General features: G+C 42.8%; 1 protein-coding gene across 1 annotated transcript; it reads left to right on the top strand.

The window, feature by feature from the left end:
• The first annotated feature begins 4735 nt into the window (after window positions 1–4735).
• Window positions 4736–15787, top strand: LOC120913970 (lysozyme C-1-like). Its single transcript, XM_040324354.1, has 4 exons — window positions 4736–4991; window positions 7388–7546; window positions 11153–11231; window positions 15607–15787. The coding sequence occupies exons 1-4, from the start codon at window positions 4751–4753 to the stop codon at window positions 15671–15673; spliced, it is 546 nt and encodes a 181-aa protein (XP_040180288.1). The 5' UTR covers window positions 4736–4750; the 3' UTR covers window positions 15674–15787.
• The last annotated feature ends 4416 nt before the right edge of the window (window positions 15788–20203 follow it).

Below are 20203 nucleotides of genomic sequence, written 5' to 3'. Positions count from 1 at the left end.
ATTGAATGCAATGGAACCGTTCTAATAGGAGCGACACAAGTCGCTCCGACTTAGAAAAAGGTTTCTGTACGACTTCGGGGGCGGCTCGGGGCGACCTGCATTGACTTCTATACAGGAGTCATTTTGCAAATCACCTCTGAAGTCGTCCTCAGGACGCCTTGCCGAGTCGCCCCCGAAGTCGTGCTGCTGCAGTGTGAACCGACTCTCACCGTGCAATGTAGTGATACAGTGTTGTATGATAAATAACAAACAGTTACTATATAGTACACACGTGTAAAAAGTCAAATCTAAACAAGTGATCTAAAAAATATATATATTATATAAAGTGCTACTGTGCAAATAAAATGACTCTGAGTGATATAAGTGAACTGCATTTGGTACAAAACTGCATAAAAAATGCTGGTGGTTCCCACAAAGTTGCACCAATATCCACAATAATAGATGGTTCAATAATGCAATGATAATATAAGCAGAAGATGAGTAAAGTGTCCCATGTGTTTGATGAGATGGTAGATCCTCCAATGTTTCAAAATTCCTGATGAAAAAAGTTCTATTTGTAGTATTGAACCATGGTGATTCTCCTCCACCAGTCTCCCAGAACTCTCACCTTACAAATGAATAATATGGGCACATCAATGTAGTATCTTCCACCATATAGGCGTAAAGTACCCAGATAGATAATGCACTGTAATCCACGATCGTTCAACCTACGACTGATCAAGTTCTGAAGGCAGCATCTCGTTCCTCTCTCCAGTAATCATGTAGTCATTAAATATCCACTTGCTGACCAAGCTTTTTCTGACACTTTTTGTTTACAAGTTTAAAATAGTAAGCAGCAAAATTACTTAGAACCCTCAAACATTAAATACATTTTTAGCGAAGACCCTATAGAATAAAATGGCAATCGTTGCAATTTTTTTATGTCACACGATATTTGCGCAGCGGTTTTCAAAACAATTTTGAAATAAAATACAATACATAACCCATTTTTTTTTTTAAATATCAAAAAGATGAAGAAGATAGATACGATTTAAAAGATCGAAACGCGTTGGAGATTCGTATGTGGCAGCCAGACGGTTAACTACATATGGTCATTGTGAGATATAGATATGTACATGTGAATATCATATAATATAATTTGTATATCAGAGCTCTTAATGTTGTCCTTGTATGTAATTGGATTCATCCTTTCATAATTTATATGTATAATTATTTTTGATACCTATTAATAAATAAATCATAAATATTTCTTTCAAGAGTTTACAACAATTTTTTTCAGCTGCATACAAGCCCCTGAGAGCTTCTGTCCTCCTTTTTTCCAATATTATTGGGCTAGCAGCAACAGTTTAGACACTAGGGGCAGCGTAACGTATCCCATTTACATTACACCGCCGCAAGTTTTCAGCGCAAGTGCTTGATTCACAAAGCACTTGCCTGTAAACTTGCGGCGGCGTAACGAAAATCCGTCCGGCGCAAGCCCGCCTAATTCAGATGGGGCGTGTATCATTTAAATTAGGCGCGTTCCCGCGCCGAACGTACTGCGCATGCTCCGTTTTGTAATTTCCCGCCGTGCTTTGCGCAAAATGACGTCGCACCGACGTAATTTTTTGAACGGCGACGTCCTTTCCTATTCCCGTACGACTTACGCAAAAAAAAAATTCAAAATTCGACGCGGGAACGACGGCCATACTTTAACATGGCTAGTCTAAATATAAGCCATTGAAATAGCATGCGTAACTTTACGACGGGAAAATCCGACGTAAGAGAATGCGACGAGCGCGCGTAGCTTCGTGGATCGCCGTAAACAGCTAATTAGCATACCCGACGCTGAAAACGACGAACTCCACCCAGCGGGCGCCGAAGTATTGCATCCTAAGATCCGAAGGCATACGAAGCCGTACGACTGTCGGATCTTAGACAAATGCCGTCGTATCTTTGTTTGAGAATTCAAAATAAAGATACGACGCGGCAAATTTGAAAGTACGCCGGCGTATCAGTAGATACGCTGGCGTACTCTCACTGTGAATCTGGCCCCAGAAGTTGGGTACCCCACTTTAGTTACTTACTACATTGGTTTCCGTGTTTGTAAAATGTCTGCATTTTGCGATCGAGGCCTTAACATGGAGCTCGCGAGAGACTGTTTATGGACCACTTTCTGTCTATGAATATCTGACAACAATGTATATGGTTGCTTGGTCTGAGTTTTTTTTACTTTGTGATCCTAGCTTTATTAGGGTTCCTCTAATGTACACTTTATGAGCCTCCCAGAGGATCATAAGGTCACAGTCTGGGGAATCATTCGTAGTGAAAAAGGTGCATAGGTCCTGTAAGACTTCTGCCTGCACTTGCAAGTCTTGCAGGAAAATTTCATTAAGCCTCCAGTTCCAGGGCCCTCTCAGTGTGGTGGTCATAGTCAGAGACCGTGATGATTCCTTTGGACTCGTGCCTGACCCAAGGGAGAGAGGCATGGGAAATTAGGAAGAAATCAATACTTAAAGTTATGAGGCTGAGAGTAAAATGTGTCTTTTTGTTCTGGATAAAAGATACGCCATATCAACCATCTGAAAATTGTGAAGGTCTTTCAAAATATGAAGGCCATGCACAATAGGGGAGGTATCCATGATTAGGTATCCATGATTTCAACGCAAAGTTGATAACTCATTCCATGATGATAGTGCCCTTCGAAAATTACTGCAGTTTGCCCATAGTGTAATCCAGTTGGACTGGAGAGCCGATTGAGTCTTTTAGGAATAGAGCCTGGACTTCTCTGTCCCACCAAGTATCATTTATTTCCCATTGAGTTGTACATAAGAATACTGGGGAGCTGCTATGGAAGATTTTATAATTTGAGGATTCTATCGGCCCTAAAGTGGGTTTCCTGTAGAAAGCATTTCTGGGCCTTCATATGCTTCCGGTCTGTTAGGATTTTGGAGTATTTTTAAGGCATGTTGATGCCCTTTACATTCAGGAATATATCTGTTTTGATGTAGAGAGCTTGTATTAGATTCGACAGGTCCTCATCTTCACTGCCTGATTGCCAGTTCAATGCAGCAGGCCTGGAGGGGTGAGCAAGGAGTCAGGTAGGGAGGCATGAAGGTGAAGCCAGCAGTCCTGTAACCTGTCATGTGTGTCTGCCATTGCTGGTCTGGAGTCGATGGTCTGAGGATGAGCAGAGCTGCCAAAGAAACATTTGATTTTATCTCTATGGTAGGGCTTCTGTGTGTCTTAAGCCTTTCCCCTTCTTGTGGCTTGGTATTTAGCTGAAGGGAAGTGTAAGACTCAGCAGGTGAGGGTCGGGAGCTCAAGCTACAGAGGTCTTCACTCTGCCATGTCCAAACCATGCCCCCCCCCCCAAGCAGTTTTCTTTTTATTATATGTGAAATGTTTTGTATCTTTTGTATTAATAAATCACGCTTTTTTTTAACTTTGCTTGGTTTCATTAACATATTGCTGCAGCTACAGGCATCATTCAGATATCATTGTTTGCTGACGGCTATCCTGCGCACCATAAGAATGATCATAGCGGCGGTTCTGCCGATTGATCGTTCTTATAAGTGGCGGGAGGGGACATCCCCCCCTCACGCCGTCATCCATGCTTCTCCGGGAGCCCGGAGAAAGAATCTTCCAGCTCCGGATGGGAAGCATAGAGATGACTGGTGACCAGATGGTCACCGGTTATCTCTATGACTGTCGGAGGCCCGCGCGTGATGACGTCACGCCCGGGTACCCGGAAGTAAACAAAGCCGCGATTGCGGCCAGTAAGCATGAGATCGGTAAAAAAAAATTACGATCTCATGCTTTCCAGCCTGAAGGAGAGATGAGGGGTCTTATTGACCGCGCATCTTTATATAAAGAGGACCTGTCACACACTATTCCTATTACAAGGGATGTTTACATTCCTTGTAATAGGAATAAAAGTAAACAAAAAAAAAATAAATGTAAAAAATAAATAAATAAGTAAAAAAAAATATTATAATAATTAGTTTTTTTTAAAACGCCCCTGTCCCCGGTAGCTCACGTTTAGAAGCGAACTGACACGTAAGCTCCGCTCACGTATATAAACGCCATTAAAACCACATATGTGAGGTATCGCCGCATGCGTTAGAGTGTGTGCAACAATTCTAGCACTAGACCTTCTCTGTAACTCTAAACTGGTAACCTGTAAACATTGTCAAAGCGTCACCTATGGAGATTTTTAGGTAACAAAGTTTGGAGCCATTCCATGAGTGTGCGCAATTTTAAAACGTGGCATGTTAGGTATCTATTTACTCGGCGTAACATCATTTTCATATTTTACAAAAATTGGGCTAACTTTACTGTTTTGTTATTTTTTAATTCATGAAGCCATTTTTTTCCCCAAAAAAGGCATTAAAAAAATTATTGTGCAAATATTGTGCAAGATACAAAGTTGCAATGACCACCATTTTATTTCCTAGGGTGTCTGCTAAAAAAAAATATATAATGTTTGGGGGTTCTGAGTAATTTTCTAGCAAAAGAATGATGATTTGTACATGTAGGAGAGAAGTGCCAGAATAGGCCTGGTATGGAGGTGGGTATAAAAGCCTTGTATTAAAGGGGTTAAAGATGGCCCTGAGTGCTGAAGCCAAGAGGCTGGCTGAATGAAAAAATAAATAAAAAATTGCAACATGTATAGCCTACATTTTATTCTGACCCAAGGCCAAGCTTACATAACCAGCAAATCCAATCAGTCTCCACAATGTGTTTATATAATGTTGGTTAATGGTTAATTATGTCTGATGATTATATCTGTATGCCTGCAGACATATATAGCTTGGCTGTGCCAGTCAACGTTGCTCCTGTTCAGACTAAAAACACGAGTCCAGAAACCATCAGAATGAAGACTGTCTTCTGTCTCCTCTTAATTGCTCTCTTCGCTGCCAGTGAGGCCAAAGTGTTCACAAAATGTGAGCTGGCGCAGGTCCTGAAGAATGGTGGTTTGGATGGATACTATGGCTACAGCTTGGCTAACTGTACGTATGGACCAGCTACTATTTATCTTCACCATCCTCAACCTTCCATATGAATAGTTTTGGCTTTCCCCCATTTAATGCAGTCATTAGATTTACAATTACAGCAAATTTGAAATCCATTTGGAGGCTTCATTATTGCATGCATGTAGTTTAGGAATGGTTCCGTTTTTGTCAGGCTTGGAGCATGCATCCAGGCGGCTCCAGCTGATTAAAAACAAGGCACTCATTCACACTGTATGGATCTTATATTCTAGTTACATGCAAACCTTCTCCTACCTTTTTATCATATGGTGTGCCTGCTCTGTCTACCTGGAAGACCTGAAATTAAAGAGAACCAGCTACAGATGAATCTGAATATACAGCCACAATTACTGTATTCTAAGGCCTCATGCACATTAGGCGTTTTAAATGCCGCTTCTAGCAGTGTCCTGTTTTTTTCTGCTTGTAAACACATGTTATGGGGTAAACACCCCTCAATGAAAGGTGGTCATGCACACAGAGGGGCTGATTTACCAAGCCTTTGCGCCATGATTCATGGAGCAAAGGCAGGAGTTAAAGCCTTTTTGACATTTACTAAAGAAATACGCTGGCAGAGCAGCGTATTTCTTTATTTACTATAATTCCTAGTGCGCCCAGGAGAGGGCGCATGGTGCGCCTCTATAGACCTGGCGCACGGCATTTAGAAATGTAAATAGAAGGTGTGTGGGTGGGAGTTTATTAGGGGGGGATGTGGGGTGATGTGGGGGAAGTACATGTGTTTGTTTAAGTTTTACGGGCCGAATTGAAAGTGAACGTGATTTTTCTGAAAACGAGCGCCGTACGCCGCAAGTACGCCTAAACCTCCGGGAGGTTTATTTGTGTACTGCGCTGGCGTGCACGGCAATTTCGGAGTTTCATGCACGCCGTCTTACTACGCCGGCAAAATCTTGATGAATATCAAGCGGCGTAGCAGCCTTTGCGCGGCTTGAGGCGGCGCACGTGAAAGCCCAAACCGTTTTCAGCTTGCGCTCACCAAAAAAAAGTGTAAAAAATGTAAAAAATGACAATAGCCGGTTTTTGACAATTCCTTTATTAATGTCTTCTTTCCGCGCTTCTTCTTCTTCCATCTTCTTCTTTTCTGCTTTCATTCGGGTTTCTTCCTCCATCTTCTTCTTCCTCTGCTTCTTTCTTGGGTCTTCTTGTCCGCATCTTGACCGGCTTCTTCTTCCATCTTCTTCTCCTTCTGTCGGCCTTCTCATCCGCATCTTGCTTCTTCTTCCCCGGACGCTGCGCTTGAAATTGAAGTCCCCGCCGTGTGACGCTCCTGTGACCCCGCCAACCTCTGATCTGATTTTGACACGGTTACTGTATAGCCTCTGTGGAGTTTGCAGACAATGTGTCAGGCAGTGTCAGACCGGGGCACCTAGGGCACCTAGGGCCCACCAAAGGTAGCTCATCACATCAATGTATGGCAGTCAATAGTGGATGTGGCTTGCTGTTAAGCCCTGTACACACGATCGGTTCGTCTGATGAAAACAGACCGATGGACCATTTTCATCGGACGAACCGATCGTGTGTGGGTCCCATCGTTTTTTTATTCTTCGGTGAAAAAAAATAGAACCTGTTTTAAATTTTTCCTATGGATAAAAAAACGATTGAAAAAAACGATCGTCACGTGACCACGTCCTCTTTGCGACAAAACTTTGGGCAGGCGACGTTCTGACGTCACAGCGTTACCAGCTGAACCCGGAAGATGGGCAGGCATATCGAGGAGCCGGTCGGCTCGATTATTACATGCTTCACACTTTCATCTGCATTGTAAGTGTGTTTTTTTTATACCTTCATTAACCACTTAAGACCCGGACCAAAATGCAGCTAAAGGACCTTGCCCCTTTTTGCAATTTGGCACTGCGTCGCTTTAACTGACAATTGCGCGGTCGTGCGACGTGGCTCCCAAACAAAATTGGCGTCCTTTTTTCCCCACAAATAGAGCTTTCTTTTGGTGGTATTTGGTGGTATTTGATCACCTCTGCGGTTTTTATTTTTTGCTCTATAAACAAAAATAGAGCGTCAAAAAACCAAAGTTCAATGCTTCCAAGCATGCGTCGACTTGATTCTGAGCAAGCGCAGGTTTTTAACAGATGGTTTTGCATGCTAACGATCGGTTTTGACCTATCGGTTACCAATCCATAGGTTAAATTTTAAAGCAAGTTTTCATTTTTTTAACCTAAGGTTAAATAACCTATGGGGCCTACACACGATCGGTTTGGACTGATGAAAACGGTCCTTCAGACCTATCGTGTCTACGTGGCCTTATGATTATACTTGTCACCGATCTTTACTTTATTCACTTGGGGTTAGATTTACTTATCTTTGTTCACTTAGTTTGATTCAGTTTTTTTCCTTTTTTCTCCTAGGGATGTGCTTGGCTTACTATGAGAGCCGCTACACCACCAACGCTGTGAACGACAATGGCTGGAGCACTGACTATGGAATCTTCCAGATCAACAGCTACTGGTGGTGCAATGACGGCAACACTTCTGGAGCCATAGGCGGTTGTAACATCAGCTGCAATAGTGAGTAACTCCTTGAGAAATTTTGCATAACTAGTGTTTATTTGTCCCTTTTGCCAAGGTAAAAAAACTGACTTTATATACAGTACTGTATGAGAAAGCGAACCTACTAATATTTACAGCAATGCACCATATGTAAAAGTACATTGTATCTGTTACAAACAAAACGGTTGATTGGTAGAGATGGTGTGAGTGGAGGAATAACCCTTACTTACTCCACTATACTACACTGTCCACTACACTACACTGTCCACTACACTATACTGTCCACTATACTACACTGTCCACTACACTACACTGTCACATTTTTGGTTGGCGGCGGTGGAGGAGGAGGCAGCGGTGGAGGAGGAGGCGGCTCACATTTTTGGTTGTCTCCTGCAGTGGAGGAGGCGAAGTCGGCGGCGGAGGCAGCAGCGCTGGCAGCAGCAGCGGAGGCGGCTCACATTTTTGCTTGTCTCCTCGCCTTGTTTAGTGTCCGGCGCACTGTAAATGGGCGTATGGGGGTCATGTCCGGAGGCGGGACTTCAGCAGCAACCGCTGTTGCAGACAGGCCAGCCCTACACATGACCGCCATACGCCCAATCACAGGGTGCCAGGGTGCGGAGGCAGCAGCGGTGGCAGCAGCAGCGGAGGCGGCTCACATTTTTGCTTGTCTCCTCACCTTGTTTAGTGTCCGGCGCACTCTAAATGGGCGTATGGGGGTCATGTCCGGAGGCGGGACTTCAGCAGCAACCGCTGTTGCAGACAGGCCAGCCCTACACATGACCGCCATACGCCCAATCACAGGGTGCCGGACACTCAACATGGCGGCCGGAGTGCTGGGGACACACGGAACCTAAAATTAGGTTCCCCCCACGCTACGCCACTGCCCACTGGTGGCAGGGGGGCAGGGCTGGCATCAAATCTAAGTGCCACTGCCCATGCTGGCATCCTAACTATGAAGAACTATAGTAGGCATCTACACTGCCCATCAATCCAAGTGGTCTTGGGCCTAACCCATTCTACCTGCTCTGGTGTTATCTAGTAGCCAGAAGGGGGGACTATATTAGACACATTGATGCTCTTATCCTACAGCATGTTAGTTCTCCCAAAACTTGTATTGTCTGGGTTTTGGTCTGGGCCTTTGACTTCTTGGAACCTTGCCAGATTCCCACTGCTGACCAACTATCTAATAACAAGCCTAGGCAGCCAATAGGATAGTGGAGTGTACCTAAGTTAAAGCCCCTATTGAAATTACAGCCTGGACTACACAGAACAATTTTGAAAGCCAAAGGCACAGGACCCATGCAATGCCTGCATTTTAGCCATGCTGTTCTATTTATGTTCTTCTTTCTAGACATAAATTCAGCTTTGTGCTAAAACTGCCTCAATTTTTTACATGACCAGTGAAAATAATCTCCTACATCACCTTTATGTAGCGGTACCCCTCGTAGGGGCTGCTGAATGTAGTAGTTCGTCTGTGTCCCTGCCCAGCCAGGCACACACTTTTCACTCGCTCAGAGTCAGGAAAGCAGTCCTTGCACTTGTTTTTACATTTTATTGAGGTGAATTAAACTTGGATAGGTATGGGGAACTTATGAGATGTCCAGGTGATTAAAGTCAAAGTTGGGACTACTATATATGTCACAGTATATACACTCCTCTTCTCCTCCTGCAAATTGCTTCCTTTCAGATCATCACTCCTCTCTCCTCCTGCACTTTGCTTCCTTTCGTTTTCCAGACTAGCTAGCACTGTAGGCCTGACACTGGCTCAGCCAGGCCTAAAGCAGATGCCCTTTACAGGTAGGGACCACAGGCCCCTATGGTGTTGGAAAAATTGTAGAACAGTCCCAGTGCTAGTTGTCCCTGTTGCTCCTGCTCCCAGTACCACCTCTTCAGGCACTATTAGCCCACCTGGCTGCAGCAGCCCCTTTAAAATGCCTGTGCCACCACCATCCTCCAGACTGGCTTTGCACCCATCCCAGACTGCTGCATCTCAGTCCTCTCATGCATGCCTCCCACTCCTCCCAATGGTGTGAACACTCACCAGCCCTCTTGGCTGCCTCTGTGGAACTCCTGAAGACTTGCCCGGCAGTGTCCTCCTGCTGTCCTCTCTTGCTCTTCCTGTGCCTCCTGTGCATGACACCTCTGTGGGTTGTAAGAGGGTCCCGTCTGCACCTGAGCCCAGGCCCAAGGTCACCCCCTCAGACTGGGGAGCTCCCTCAATGGCCCAGACAGCCTAACACTCCATCTCCATCTTCCACCCGATCAACTCCTCCCCAGCTGTGCTGACACTGGGTATTTAAGGAGGCCTGCCCCCTGCCAATCCAGATTGGGAATTGGTCAGGGCTCCTTAGTGCACCTAATGTGGTTCCACCGCCAAAGTACCAGAATATACTGGAAAGAAGTAGGAGGTCCAGGTAAAACCAACAAAAAAAACACAAAACAACAGCGCTCAATGGAACTAGTGTAAAACTTTATAGTAATGTAATAAATAAAAATTTATTAATATTGCACTGAAAACAATGTGGCTAAATGAACAATAAAATACAATCCATTGTAATGCATACAATCATAAAGCATCCGGCTGGATAATAAAGTATAAACGTTTTTGAACGATACTACTGCAGAGTCCAAGAAGAGAAGGGTTAAAGTCAGACCCTCGGCAGACATAAATCACTTAGAAGAACTGTCACGAATCCAAATAACTTGGATGGATCAGAAAAAGTGCAGTGTGATAAATCAAGGGTACCTCTGTTGTAAGAAGTCCTCTAGTCGCTGAGTGTCTGAGCACGTATGTATATTCCCAAAGATGGATACAGCAATGCAGCACTGATAGAAGACCGCTAAGGGACCCAAGCTGTGTGGGAGGCAATGGAAGTAACTGCGCTGGGCAGAAGCCTCTGCGATGGATGTGCTGCAATTGCCGGGACAAGCCGACAGAGAGCCGGGCGCACTCTTGCTACTTCAGCCCGGAGAGTGGGTGTTGCTGTGGTGACAGAAAAGGGCGGAAGGAGACAGGTACAGTAGTAATCGCTGGCTTGCGGGATGGCCGTAACTTACATGTTTCGTACTGCGGCGCTTTTTCAAAGTTTTACACTAGTTCCATTGAGCGCTGTTGTTTTGTGTTTTTTTGTTGAGTTATCCATTTTCCAGTGGTTGGCGGCTGCACTGGTCATTTGTTTTTTGTATTTTCCAAGTCACATATATCACGCTCAAGACTGGTAGTTTGTAGCGCTAACAGGAATTTTGTGTAGATGTGGTCCTGGTAAAACCACCTGTGAGTCACCCAGCACTAAACCTACACTATTCTTTTAGCACTCTGAAAATTTAAAATGTTATTGCAAAAAAATCCACTGTTTTCATCCAAGCATTGGAGACCTAATGAAAACCTGCTAACATTTTAGACTTTGTTGGATGCAGCATACTGTATGTGGAAGGTAAATATCACTATCAAGGTGCTTCTGCAAGGCAGGTCTACCTCCAATCTATGGGAATGCAAGCAGTGAGACATTTACAGTAATGACCAAACTGAGTGTATATCTAGCCTTCCATACTATTCCTGTACTATATTTTTGGAATTACTCTTTAACTAACTTTATAACACATTTTCATGATATTATTTTCAAGGTTTGATGAATGATGACATTACTGATGACATTACCTGTGCCAAGAGAGTTGTTCGGGACCCCAATGGCATGGGAGCCTGGTACGTACCTTGCTAAATATACTTTTATACTGATAATAAGCAATATCATAGATGTATTCACCTAATACATATACATATTTTCTTGTGGATTTTGTTGGGGGTGTATTTAATAGATGGTGGGATTTTTTTCTTTGCTTGCCTATAAACTGTAAAATTTAGTAAGCAGCTCATGCCATTTGTATTTTCACGTAATATGCTCCACTAATTTAGGATTGTCTATGTAGGTTTAATGATGCGTCCTGTGTCCTTATCCATACATTGTAATGTACACCTTCCAGACTGCTATGACTATAAACCTTAAAAGCCCTATAGTTTTAGGGATGTTCAATTCTTCCTTTCTAGTAACCACCCTGTTTTCAAAGTCTGCCTGGTCATGTTTGAAGCTTATTCCCAGTCATTGGTGTACCAAAAAGTCAAATGTAAAAATGGAGTTCCTGTTAGATACTGTGGGGTAGATTCAGATAGAAGATATCGTATCTATGCGCCTGATTCATAGAATCAGTTACGCATAGATTTCCCTAAGATCCGGCCGGCGTAAGTGTTTTACACCTTCGTATCTTAGGCTGCTTATTTACGCTGCCCGCTAGGTAGCGCTTCCATAGATTTATGCAAGGAATATGCAAATGAGCAAGATACGCCGATTCAGAAACGTACGTCCGGCCGGCGCATTTTTTTACGTTGTTTACGTTAGGCTTTTTTCGGCGTATAGTTACCCCTGCTATAGGAGGCGTATCCTATGTTAAGTATGGCCGTCGTTCCCGTGTCGAGTTTTGAAAATGTTACATCGTTTGCGTAAGTCGTTCTCGAATAGGGCTGGACGTAATTTCCGTTCACGTCGAAAGCAATGACGATTTGCGGCGGAATTTCGAGCATGCGCACTGGGATTTTTTTCACGAACGGCGCATGCGCCGTTCGTAAAAACCGGCAAATACGCGGGGTCACAGTTAACCACTTCCCGACGGCCGTACGAATATGTGCGGCCGCAGGGTGGTTCTAAATCTCTAACAGGACGCATATATGCGTCCTCCGCTCTTCCAGGCCGCTAGAGGGCGCGCGAGCGCCGCCGGCGGCGCGCGCGTGCCCGCCGCATTCCTGAGATGCCGATGCGCGTGCCTGGCGGCCGCGATGTCCGCCAGGCACTCGCGATCGGCGGCTACAGGGACAAGACGTGGAGCTCTGTGTGTAAACACAGAGCTCCACGTCCTGTCAGGGAGAGAGGAGACCGATCTGTGTCTCTTGTACAGAGGGACACAGCATCGGTCACCTCCCCCAGTCACCCCCCTCCCCCCACAGTTAGAACACACCCAGGGAATACATTTAACCCCTTCCATGCCCCCTAGTGTTAACCCCTTCACTGCCAGTCACATTTATACAGTAATCGGTGCATTTTTATAGCACTGATCACAGTATAAATGTGAATGGCGCCAAAAATGTGTCAAAAGTGTCCGATGTGTCCGCCATAACGTCGCAGTCCCAATAAAAAAATCGCAGATCGCCGCCATTACTAGTAAAAAAAAATTATAATAAAAATGAATAATAATTCTGTCCCCTATTTTGTAAGCGCTATAACTTTTGCGCAAACCAGTCGCTTATTGCGATTTTTTTTTTTTACCAAAAATATGTAGAAGAATTCGTATCGGCCTAAACTGAGAAAAAAATATATTTTTTTTTTTAAAAAATGGGATATTTATTATAGTAACAAGTAAAAAATATTGACTTTTTTTAAAAATTGTCGCTCTTTTTTTGTTTATGGCGCAAAAAATAAAAACCGCAGAGGTGATCAAATACTACCAAAAGAAAGCTCTATTTGTGGGGAAAAAAGGACGCCAATTTTGTTTGGGAGCCACGTCGCACGACCCCGCAATTGTCAGTTAAAGCGACGCAGTGCCAGAAGCTGAAATTTCACCTGGTCAGGAAGGGGTATACGTGCCCAGTAAGGAAGTGGTTAATATACATAAAACACGCCCACAACATCCACATTTGAATTAGGCGGGCTTACGCCGACACAGATACGTTACGCCGCCGTAACTAAGGGCGCAAGTTGTTTCTGAATACAGAACTTGCGCCCTAAATTACGGTGGCGTAACATATCTGAGATACGTTACGCCGGGCGGACAGATAGACGATTCTATCTGAATCTACCCCTGTATGTGCAGAATGGAAAAAAAAAAGTTGTTTCCTTTTAGATTCGTTATGTTACTAATGTTACTAATTTCATTTTGTTGATTCGTTTCGGAATTCGATTAGTAATTTTCTAACAAATTCCAAATTTTTGGAGCAAATCAAGTTCTGTGTGAAGAATAGCTGGTTGTTAAAGAGCGGGCCAGCTGACGCATTCTTAACAGCCGATGACTCATTAGCTGTCAGCGGGCTTCCCCCTGACAGTTGAGTGTAAACAAAAGAATGCCATACCAGGCTCTTATCTGGACATGAAGCCTGGCAGGCCAGGAAAGAGGGGGGGGGGGGGACAGGTAAGTACATTTTTTGACTGATGCAAATTCAAATGGCTCAGAAAATTTGGCATTAGTTAGAAAACAAACAAATCTAACTTAAATGAAATTTGTTACTATTCGTTACATCCGAATCTCTGAATAACCCAAAGATTGTCTGAATTTACATTTAAACCGAAACAATTTGAACATGTCTAGTTCCTGTCTTGTGTGTCTGTTTATGTAGATTCCTATATGTATTGGTGAACCTACAGTATCTCACAAAAGTGAGTACACCCCTCACATTTTCGTAAATTGTTTATTATATCTTTTCATGTGACAACACTGAAGAAATTACATTTTACTACAATGTAAAGTGAGTGTACAGCTTGTATAACAGTGTAAAATTTCTGTCCCCTCAAAATAACTCAACACACAGGACAGGTTCCACTCAGAACAGGCCACGCCATGGTCGACCAAAAAAGTTGAGTGCACGTGCTCAGCGTCATATCCAGAGGTTGTCTTTGGGAAATAGACATATGAGTGCTGCCAGCATTGCTGCAGAAGTTGAAGGGGGCGGGAGGTCAGCCTGTCAGTGCTCAGACCATACGCCGCACACTGCATGAACTTGGTCTGCATGGCTATCATCCCAGAAGGAAGCCTCTTCTAAAGATAATGCACAAGAAAGTCTGCAAACAGTTTTCTTAAGAAAGGCAGACTAAGGACATGGATTACTGGAACCATGTCCTGTGGTCTGATGAGACCAAGATAAACTTATTTGGTTCAGGTGGTGTCAAACGTGTGTGGCGGCAACCAGGTGAGGAATGCAAAGACAAGTGTGTCTTACCTACAGTCAAGCATGGTGGTGGGAGTGGTATGGTCTGGTTCTGCATAAGTGCTGCCGGCACTGGGGAGCTACAGTTCATTGAGGGAACCATGAATGCCAATATGTACTGTGACATACTGAAGCAGAGCATGATCCCCTCCCTTCGGAGACTGGGCTGCAGGGCAGTATTTTTAACATGATAACCCCAAACACCTCCAAGACAACCACTGCCTTGCTAAAGAAGCTGAGGGTAAAGGTTATGTACTGGCCAAGCATGTCTCCAGACCTAAACCCTATTGAGCATCTGTGGGGCATCCTCAAATGGAAGATGGAGGAGTGCAAGATCTCTAACATCCACCAATTCTATGATGTTGTCATGGAGGAGTGGAAGAGGACTCCAGAGGCAACCTGTGAAGCTCTGGTGAACTCCATGTCCAAGAGGGTTAAGGCAGTGCTGGAAAATAATGGTGGCCACACAAAATATTGACACTTTGTGCCCAATTTGAACATTTTCACTTAGGGGTGTACTCACTTTTGTTGCCAGCGGTTTAGACATTAATGGCTATGAGTTATTTTGAGGGGGCAGCAAATATACACTGTTATACAAGCTGTACACTCACTACTTTACATTGTAGCAAAGTGTCATTTCTTCAGTGTTGTCACATATATAATAAAATATTTTCAAAAATGTGAGGGGTGCACTCACTTTTGTGAGATACTGTACAACATGGGCAGAGCTACTTTGTTTGCAACCACTAAGTGCATTACTTTTAGTCTGTGGTTGTATGGTCCCAGAAACTTTTGTATGTACATTTTCTTTATTCGAGAAGTGACTGTAAACAGCGTGTTCAGTTTTAATCTATGAATAAAAGTTTCTACAAAAAATTACACAATTAATGAATGTACATATAAAATGTGAAATTAAAAAATGGAAAGTCTTCTGTTTATGACATTGCATTTCAAAGAAATATATTTTAGAGAAATCAAAATGTTGTCCAAAGTTTTTATTGTGTCACAATTATGGCTGAAAAAACAATTATCAGAGCAGTTTTCCAATTTCTGATTTGTGTAGCAGTATCACAAAATAATTGTACATTATCTTACTTATTAATCTTCAAAGGGTGGCCTGGAACAATTACTGTAAGAACAAGGATTTAAGCAGCTTCGTCAGCGGATGTGCTTTGTGAGAAGATGATGTAGAATCAATCCTTCGTCTTCCACTCCCAGTGCCAGAAGTACATCAGATGGCTCTTGAATGTGTGTAGAAAATGACTGGATGGAATAAATTATGTTCAAAATAATTCATGTATTGTCTATTTTCTGTACATAATAATGTGATCAGCCCCATGCCTAGGTCAGGAACTATAGTGGGCTTATGGAAGAAAGGTATGGAAAGGATCAGCAAAGGTATTATTTAAATGAGTATGGCACTAATATCCCTATAGTGCTAGAGGCGTAGAAATGGGTTGGAGATGTGGGACTTTATGAGGTGCATCACAGCCATGTTTATATATATATATATATATATATATATATATATATATATATATATATATATATATATATATATACAGTGCCTTGCGAAAGTATTCGGCCCCCTTGAACTTTGCGACCTTTTGTCACATTTCAGGCTTCAAACATAAAGATATAAAACTGTAATTTTTTTGAAGAATCAACAACAAGTGGGACAATGAATACCAGTACAGTGCCCTGTGCCAAACTATAACATATGAATTCCTCAATCCATCAAAAAAAATGTGAAATAAATCCAAAAAGATCCACAGCTTGAATGTGCCCCAGGATAGCAATAAAAAATATATATATATGTATATGTGCTATGAAAGTCCTTAATAGATGATTTCTTGCAGTGATGCCCAGCTATGTTTCCACCTTCACCGCAAATAGTGCCTACACCGTCACCGGATAAAATGGCCACTCACCAGATGGACCCAGAAATCTGCCTTTGGTTCATATGGATAACTACTCCCTCTCTCAGGTTTATCAGCAATCACTCCCAATGCTTTGGCTGTAGTCTTGTTCTATATCCACTCATGTAATATAAAAGACTATCATGGTGTAGTATATCAAAGAATTTATTATGATTAAAACATATAGTTATTCCACTCACATGTAAAAGTGCCTGAGAGCCGGCACTGAGCTAATCCAGCCGTAAATAGGAGTATTTGGTGTACGAGTGTGTCCTGGTCCGCACGTGTGATGCCTCACTTTGTCGCCTGCGTTCCCAGCCTCGTTATACTCAGACTGGACATGACAAACTGGCAATGGTCCCGCAGCCTCATTTTTTATTGCTATCCTGGGGCACATTCAAGCTGTGGATCTTTTTGGATTTATTTCACATTTTTTTGATGGATTGAGGAATTCATATGTTATAGTTTGGCACAGGGCACTGTACTGGTATTCATTGCACATTATTTGTTAATTGTTTGCACATTAACTAATAATCATAGACACATGCACACACTTTTTGTTTTTTGAGTAACAAGTTCACAGGATCAGTTGTGGTAAAATGTTTATATAAGTTAGCGCAATACACTTCACAAATACACAAATATAAATCCAACCTTTTGAGGTTGCACTTTTTATTGCAGCAAGACTTAATTAGAATATTGATATTATCTTGGCGCCGGTAACACAAATTTTTTCTAACAAGTGGGACACAATCATGAAGTGGAACGAAATTTATTGGATATTTCAAACTTTTTTAACAAATAAAAAACTGAAAAATTGGGGCGTGCAAAATTATTCAGCCCCTTTACTTTCAGTGCAGCAAACTCTCTCCAGAAGTTCAGTCAGGATCTCTGAATGATCCAATGTTGACCTAAATGACTAATGATGATAAATAGAATCCACCTGTGTAATCAAGTCTCCGTATAAATGCACCTGCACTGTGATAGTCTCAGAGGTCCGTTTAAAGCGCAGAGAGCATCATGAATAACAAGGAACACACCAGGCAGGTCCGAGATACTGTTGTGGAGAAGTTTAAAGCCGGATTTGGATACAAAAAGATTTCCCAAGCTTTAAACATCCCAAGGAGCACTGTGCAAGCGATAATATTGAAATGGAAGGAGTATCAGACCACTGTAAATCTACAAAGACCTGGCCGTCCCTCTAAACTTTTAGCTCATACAAGGAGAAGACTGATCAGAGATGCAGCCAAGAGGCCCATGATCACTCTGGATGAACTGCAGAGATCTACAGCTGAGGTGGGAGACTCAGTCCATAGGACAACAATCAGTCGTATATTGCACAAATCTGGCCTTTATGGAAGAGTGGCAAGAAGAAAGCCATTTCTTAAAGATATCCATAAAAAGTGTCGTTTAAAGTTTGCCACAAGTCACCTGGGAGACACACCAAACAAATCGAACTTTTTGGCAACAATGCAAAACGTTATGTTTGGCGTAAAAGCAACACAGCTCATCACCCTGAACACAATATCCCCACTGTGAAACATGGTGGTGGCAGCATCATGGTTTGGGCCTGCTTTTCTTCAGCAGGGACAGGGAAGATGGTTAAAATTGATGGGAAGATGGATGGAGCCAAATACAGGACCATTCTGGAAGAAAACCTGATGGAGTCTGCAAAAGACCTGAGACTGGGACGGAGATTTGTCTTCCAACAAGACAATGATCCAAAACATAAAGCAAAATCTACAATGGAATGCTTCACAAATAAACATATCCAGGTGTTAGAATGGCCAAGTCAAAGTCCAGACCTGAATCCAATCGAGAATCTGTGGAAAGAACTGAAAACTGCTGTTCACAAACGCTCTCCATCCAACCTCACTGAGCTTGAGCTGTTTTGCAAGGAGGAATGGGCAAAAATGTCAGTCTCTCGATGTGCAAAACTGATAGAGACATACCCCAAGCGACTTACAGCTGTAATCACAGCAAAAGGTGACGCTACAAAGTATTAACTTAAGGGGGCTGAATAATTTTGCACGCCCAATTTTTCAGTTTTTTATTTGTTAAAAAAGTTTGAAATATCCAATAAATTTCGTTCCACTTCATGATTATGTCCCACTTGTTGTTGATTCTTCTAAACAAATTACAGTTTTATATCTTTATGTTGGAAGCCTGAAATGTGGCAAAAGGTCGCAAAGTTCAAGGGGGCTGAATACTTTCGCAAGGCACTGTATATATATATATATATATATGTAGGTATATTGGATTGTACGATATATATATATTTTTTTATGGTTGAACTGGATGGACTTGTGTCTTTTTTCAACCTGACTAACTATGTAACTATGTAACTATGTACAACACTACGACGACCCATGAAAAATTAAGTTCCATGCTTCTGAGCATGCGTCGACTTGATTCCGAGCATGCGTGGTTTTTAGTGCGTCGGAATTCCATACAGACGAACAGATTTTCCGAAAAATAGAGAACCTGCTCTCTATCCAAGTCCGTTGGAAATTCCGACGGAAATAAAATATCCGATGAAAAGCTCCCATCGGACTTTTTCCATCAGAAATTCCGACCGTGTATAAATAGCTAATAGATGACCTGTGTATGAGGGACATTGAAAAAGTCTCACACATGTAGTATCCCCAGCATCGGGAGAAGTATCATAATGTATTTTGGGGTATAACTCTAATGGGCCGTACACACGACCGAACATGTCTGCTGAAACTGGTCCGCGGACCAGTTTCAGCAGACATGTTCGGTCGTGTGTAGGTCCCAGCGGGCAGGATACCAGCAAACATTTGCCCGCCGGGCCTTTTCCCAGCGGGCAAATATTTCTGGACTTGTTTTAAAACAGCCCGCTGAAATCCTGCCCGCTCGGACATGTTCGGTCGTCTGTACAGACCTACTGTACATGTCCGAGCGCCCGCCATCCCTCGCATGCGTCGAATGACTTTGACGCATGCGTGGAAGCATTTAACTGGCAGGGCCGCCCACGTCGTTGCGTCATCGTCGCGGCGACGGCGCGGACACGCCCCGCGTATTGTTTACGCGCGGATTTCTGTATGATGGTGAGTACAGCCACCATACAGAAATCCCCGGGCAGACATGTACGGTGAAAACGGTCCGGCACCAAGATCCTAAATTCTTACAGGATGATTTGTTTGGCAAGCCCAATTATTCCTAAAATAGCCATTGCCCAGTAGGCCGCACCTAGATTTAGGCTATAAGTAGAAGTGTGAATGCAGCCCAAAAGACAACCTTACACATACATGTGATGATACGTAAAGGAAAATAACTTTATTTAATGTTTACTGATCTGTTAACTGTCCTTGATCAAGATAAGATAATATGCAATTCTGACTTGATAAAGTGATGAATTGCTCTTTTGCTGTAAATAAATTTCCTATGGAACATATTAGTAATATCAGTATTTTGTTCTGCACCTGATGTCGGCCACTGGGATAAAGATTTTAATACCTTTCGTTATTGCATGTGTGCCATCCGGCCCTAGTGTATTTATAATAATTAAAATTTTACCTCGTAGTCAGGGGCTCTGGGAATAATAACTCTGTATGAAATAATTATAGGTCAGTAATTATAATGATTACCTTTAAATGCATGTTTGAAGAACATAGCTGTTGATAATGGAAGTGTTGAATCATCCCAAGAGGTATTGCAGAAAATCTCAATGGAGCTGAGCCATAAATATCCTAGGTGACCATCCAAAATATAAATGTAACTCTGAACAGGGCCCTGGATAGCTCACACTTACTATACTGGGGGGGT

Source organism: Rana temporaria, chromosome 9 (assembly GCF_905171775.1).
Source record: "Rana temporaria chromosome 9, aRanTem1.1, whole genome shotgun sequence".
Taxonomy (NCBI): Eukaryota; Metazoa; Chordata; class Amphibia; order Anura; family Ranidae; genus Rana; species Rana temporaria.
This window is presented reverse-complemented; position numbering and strand designations above follow the sequence as displayed.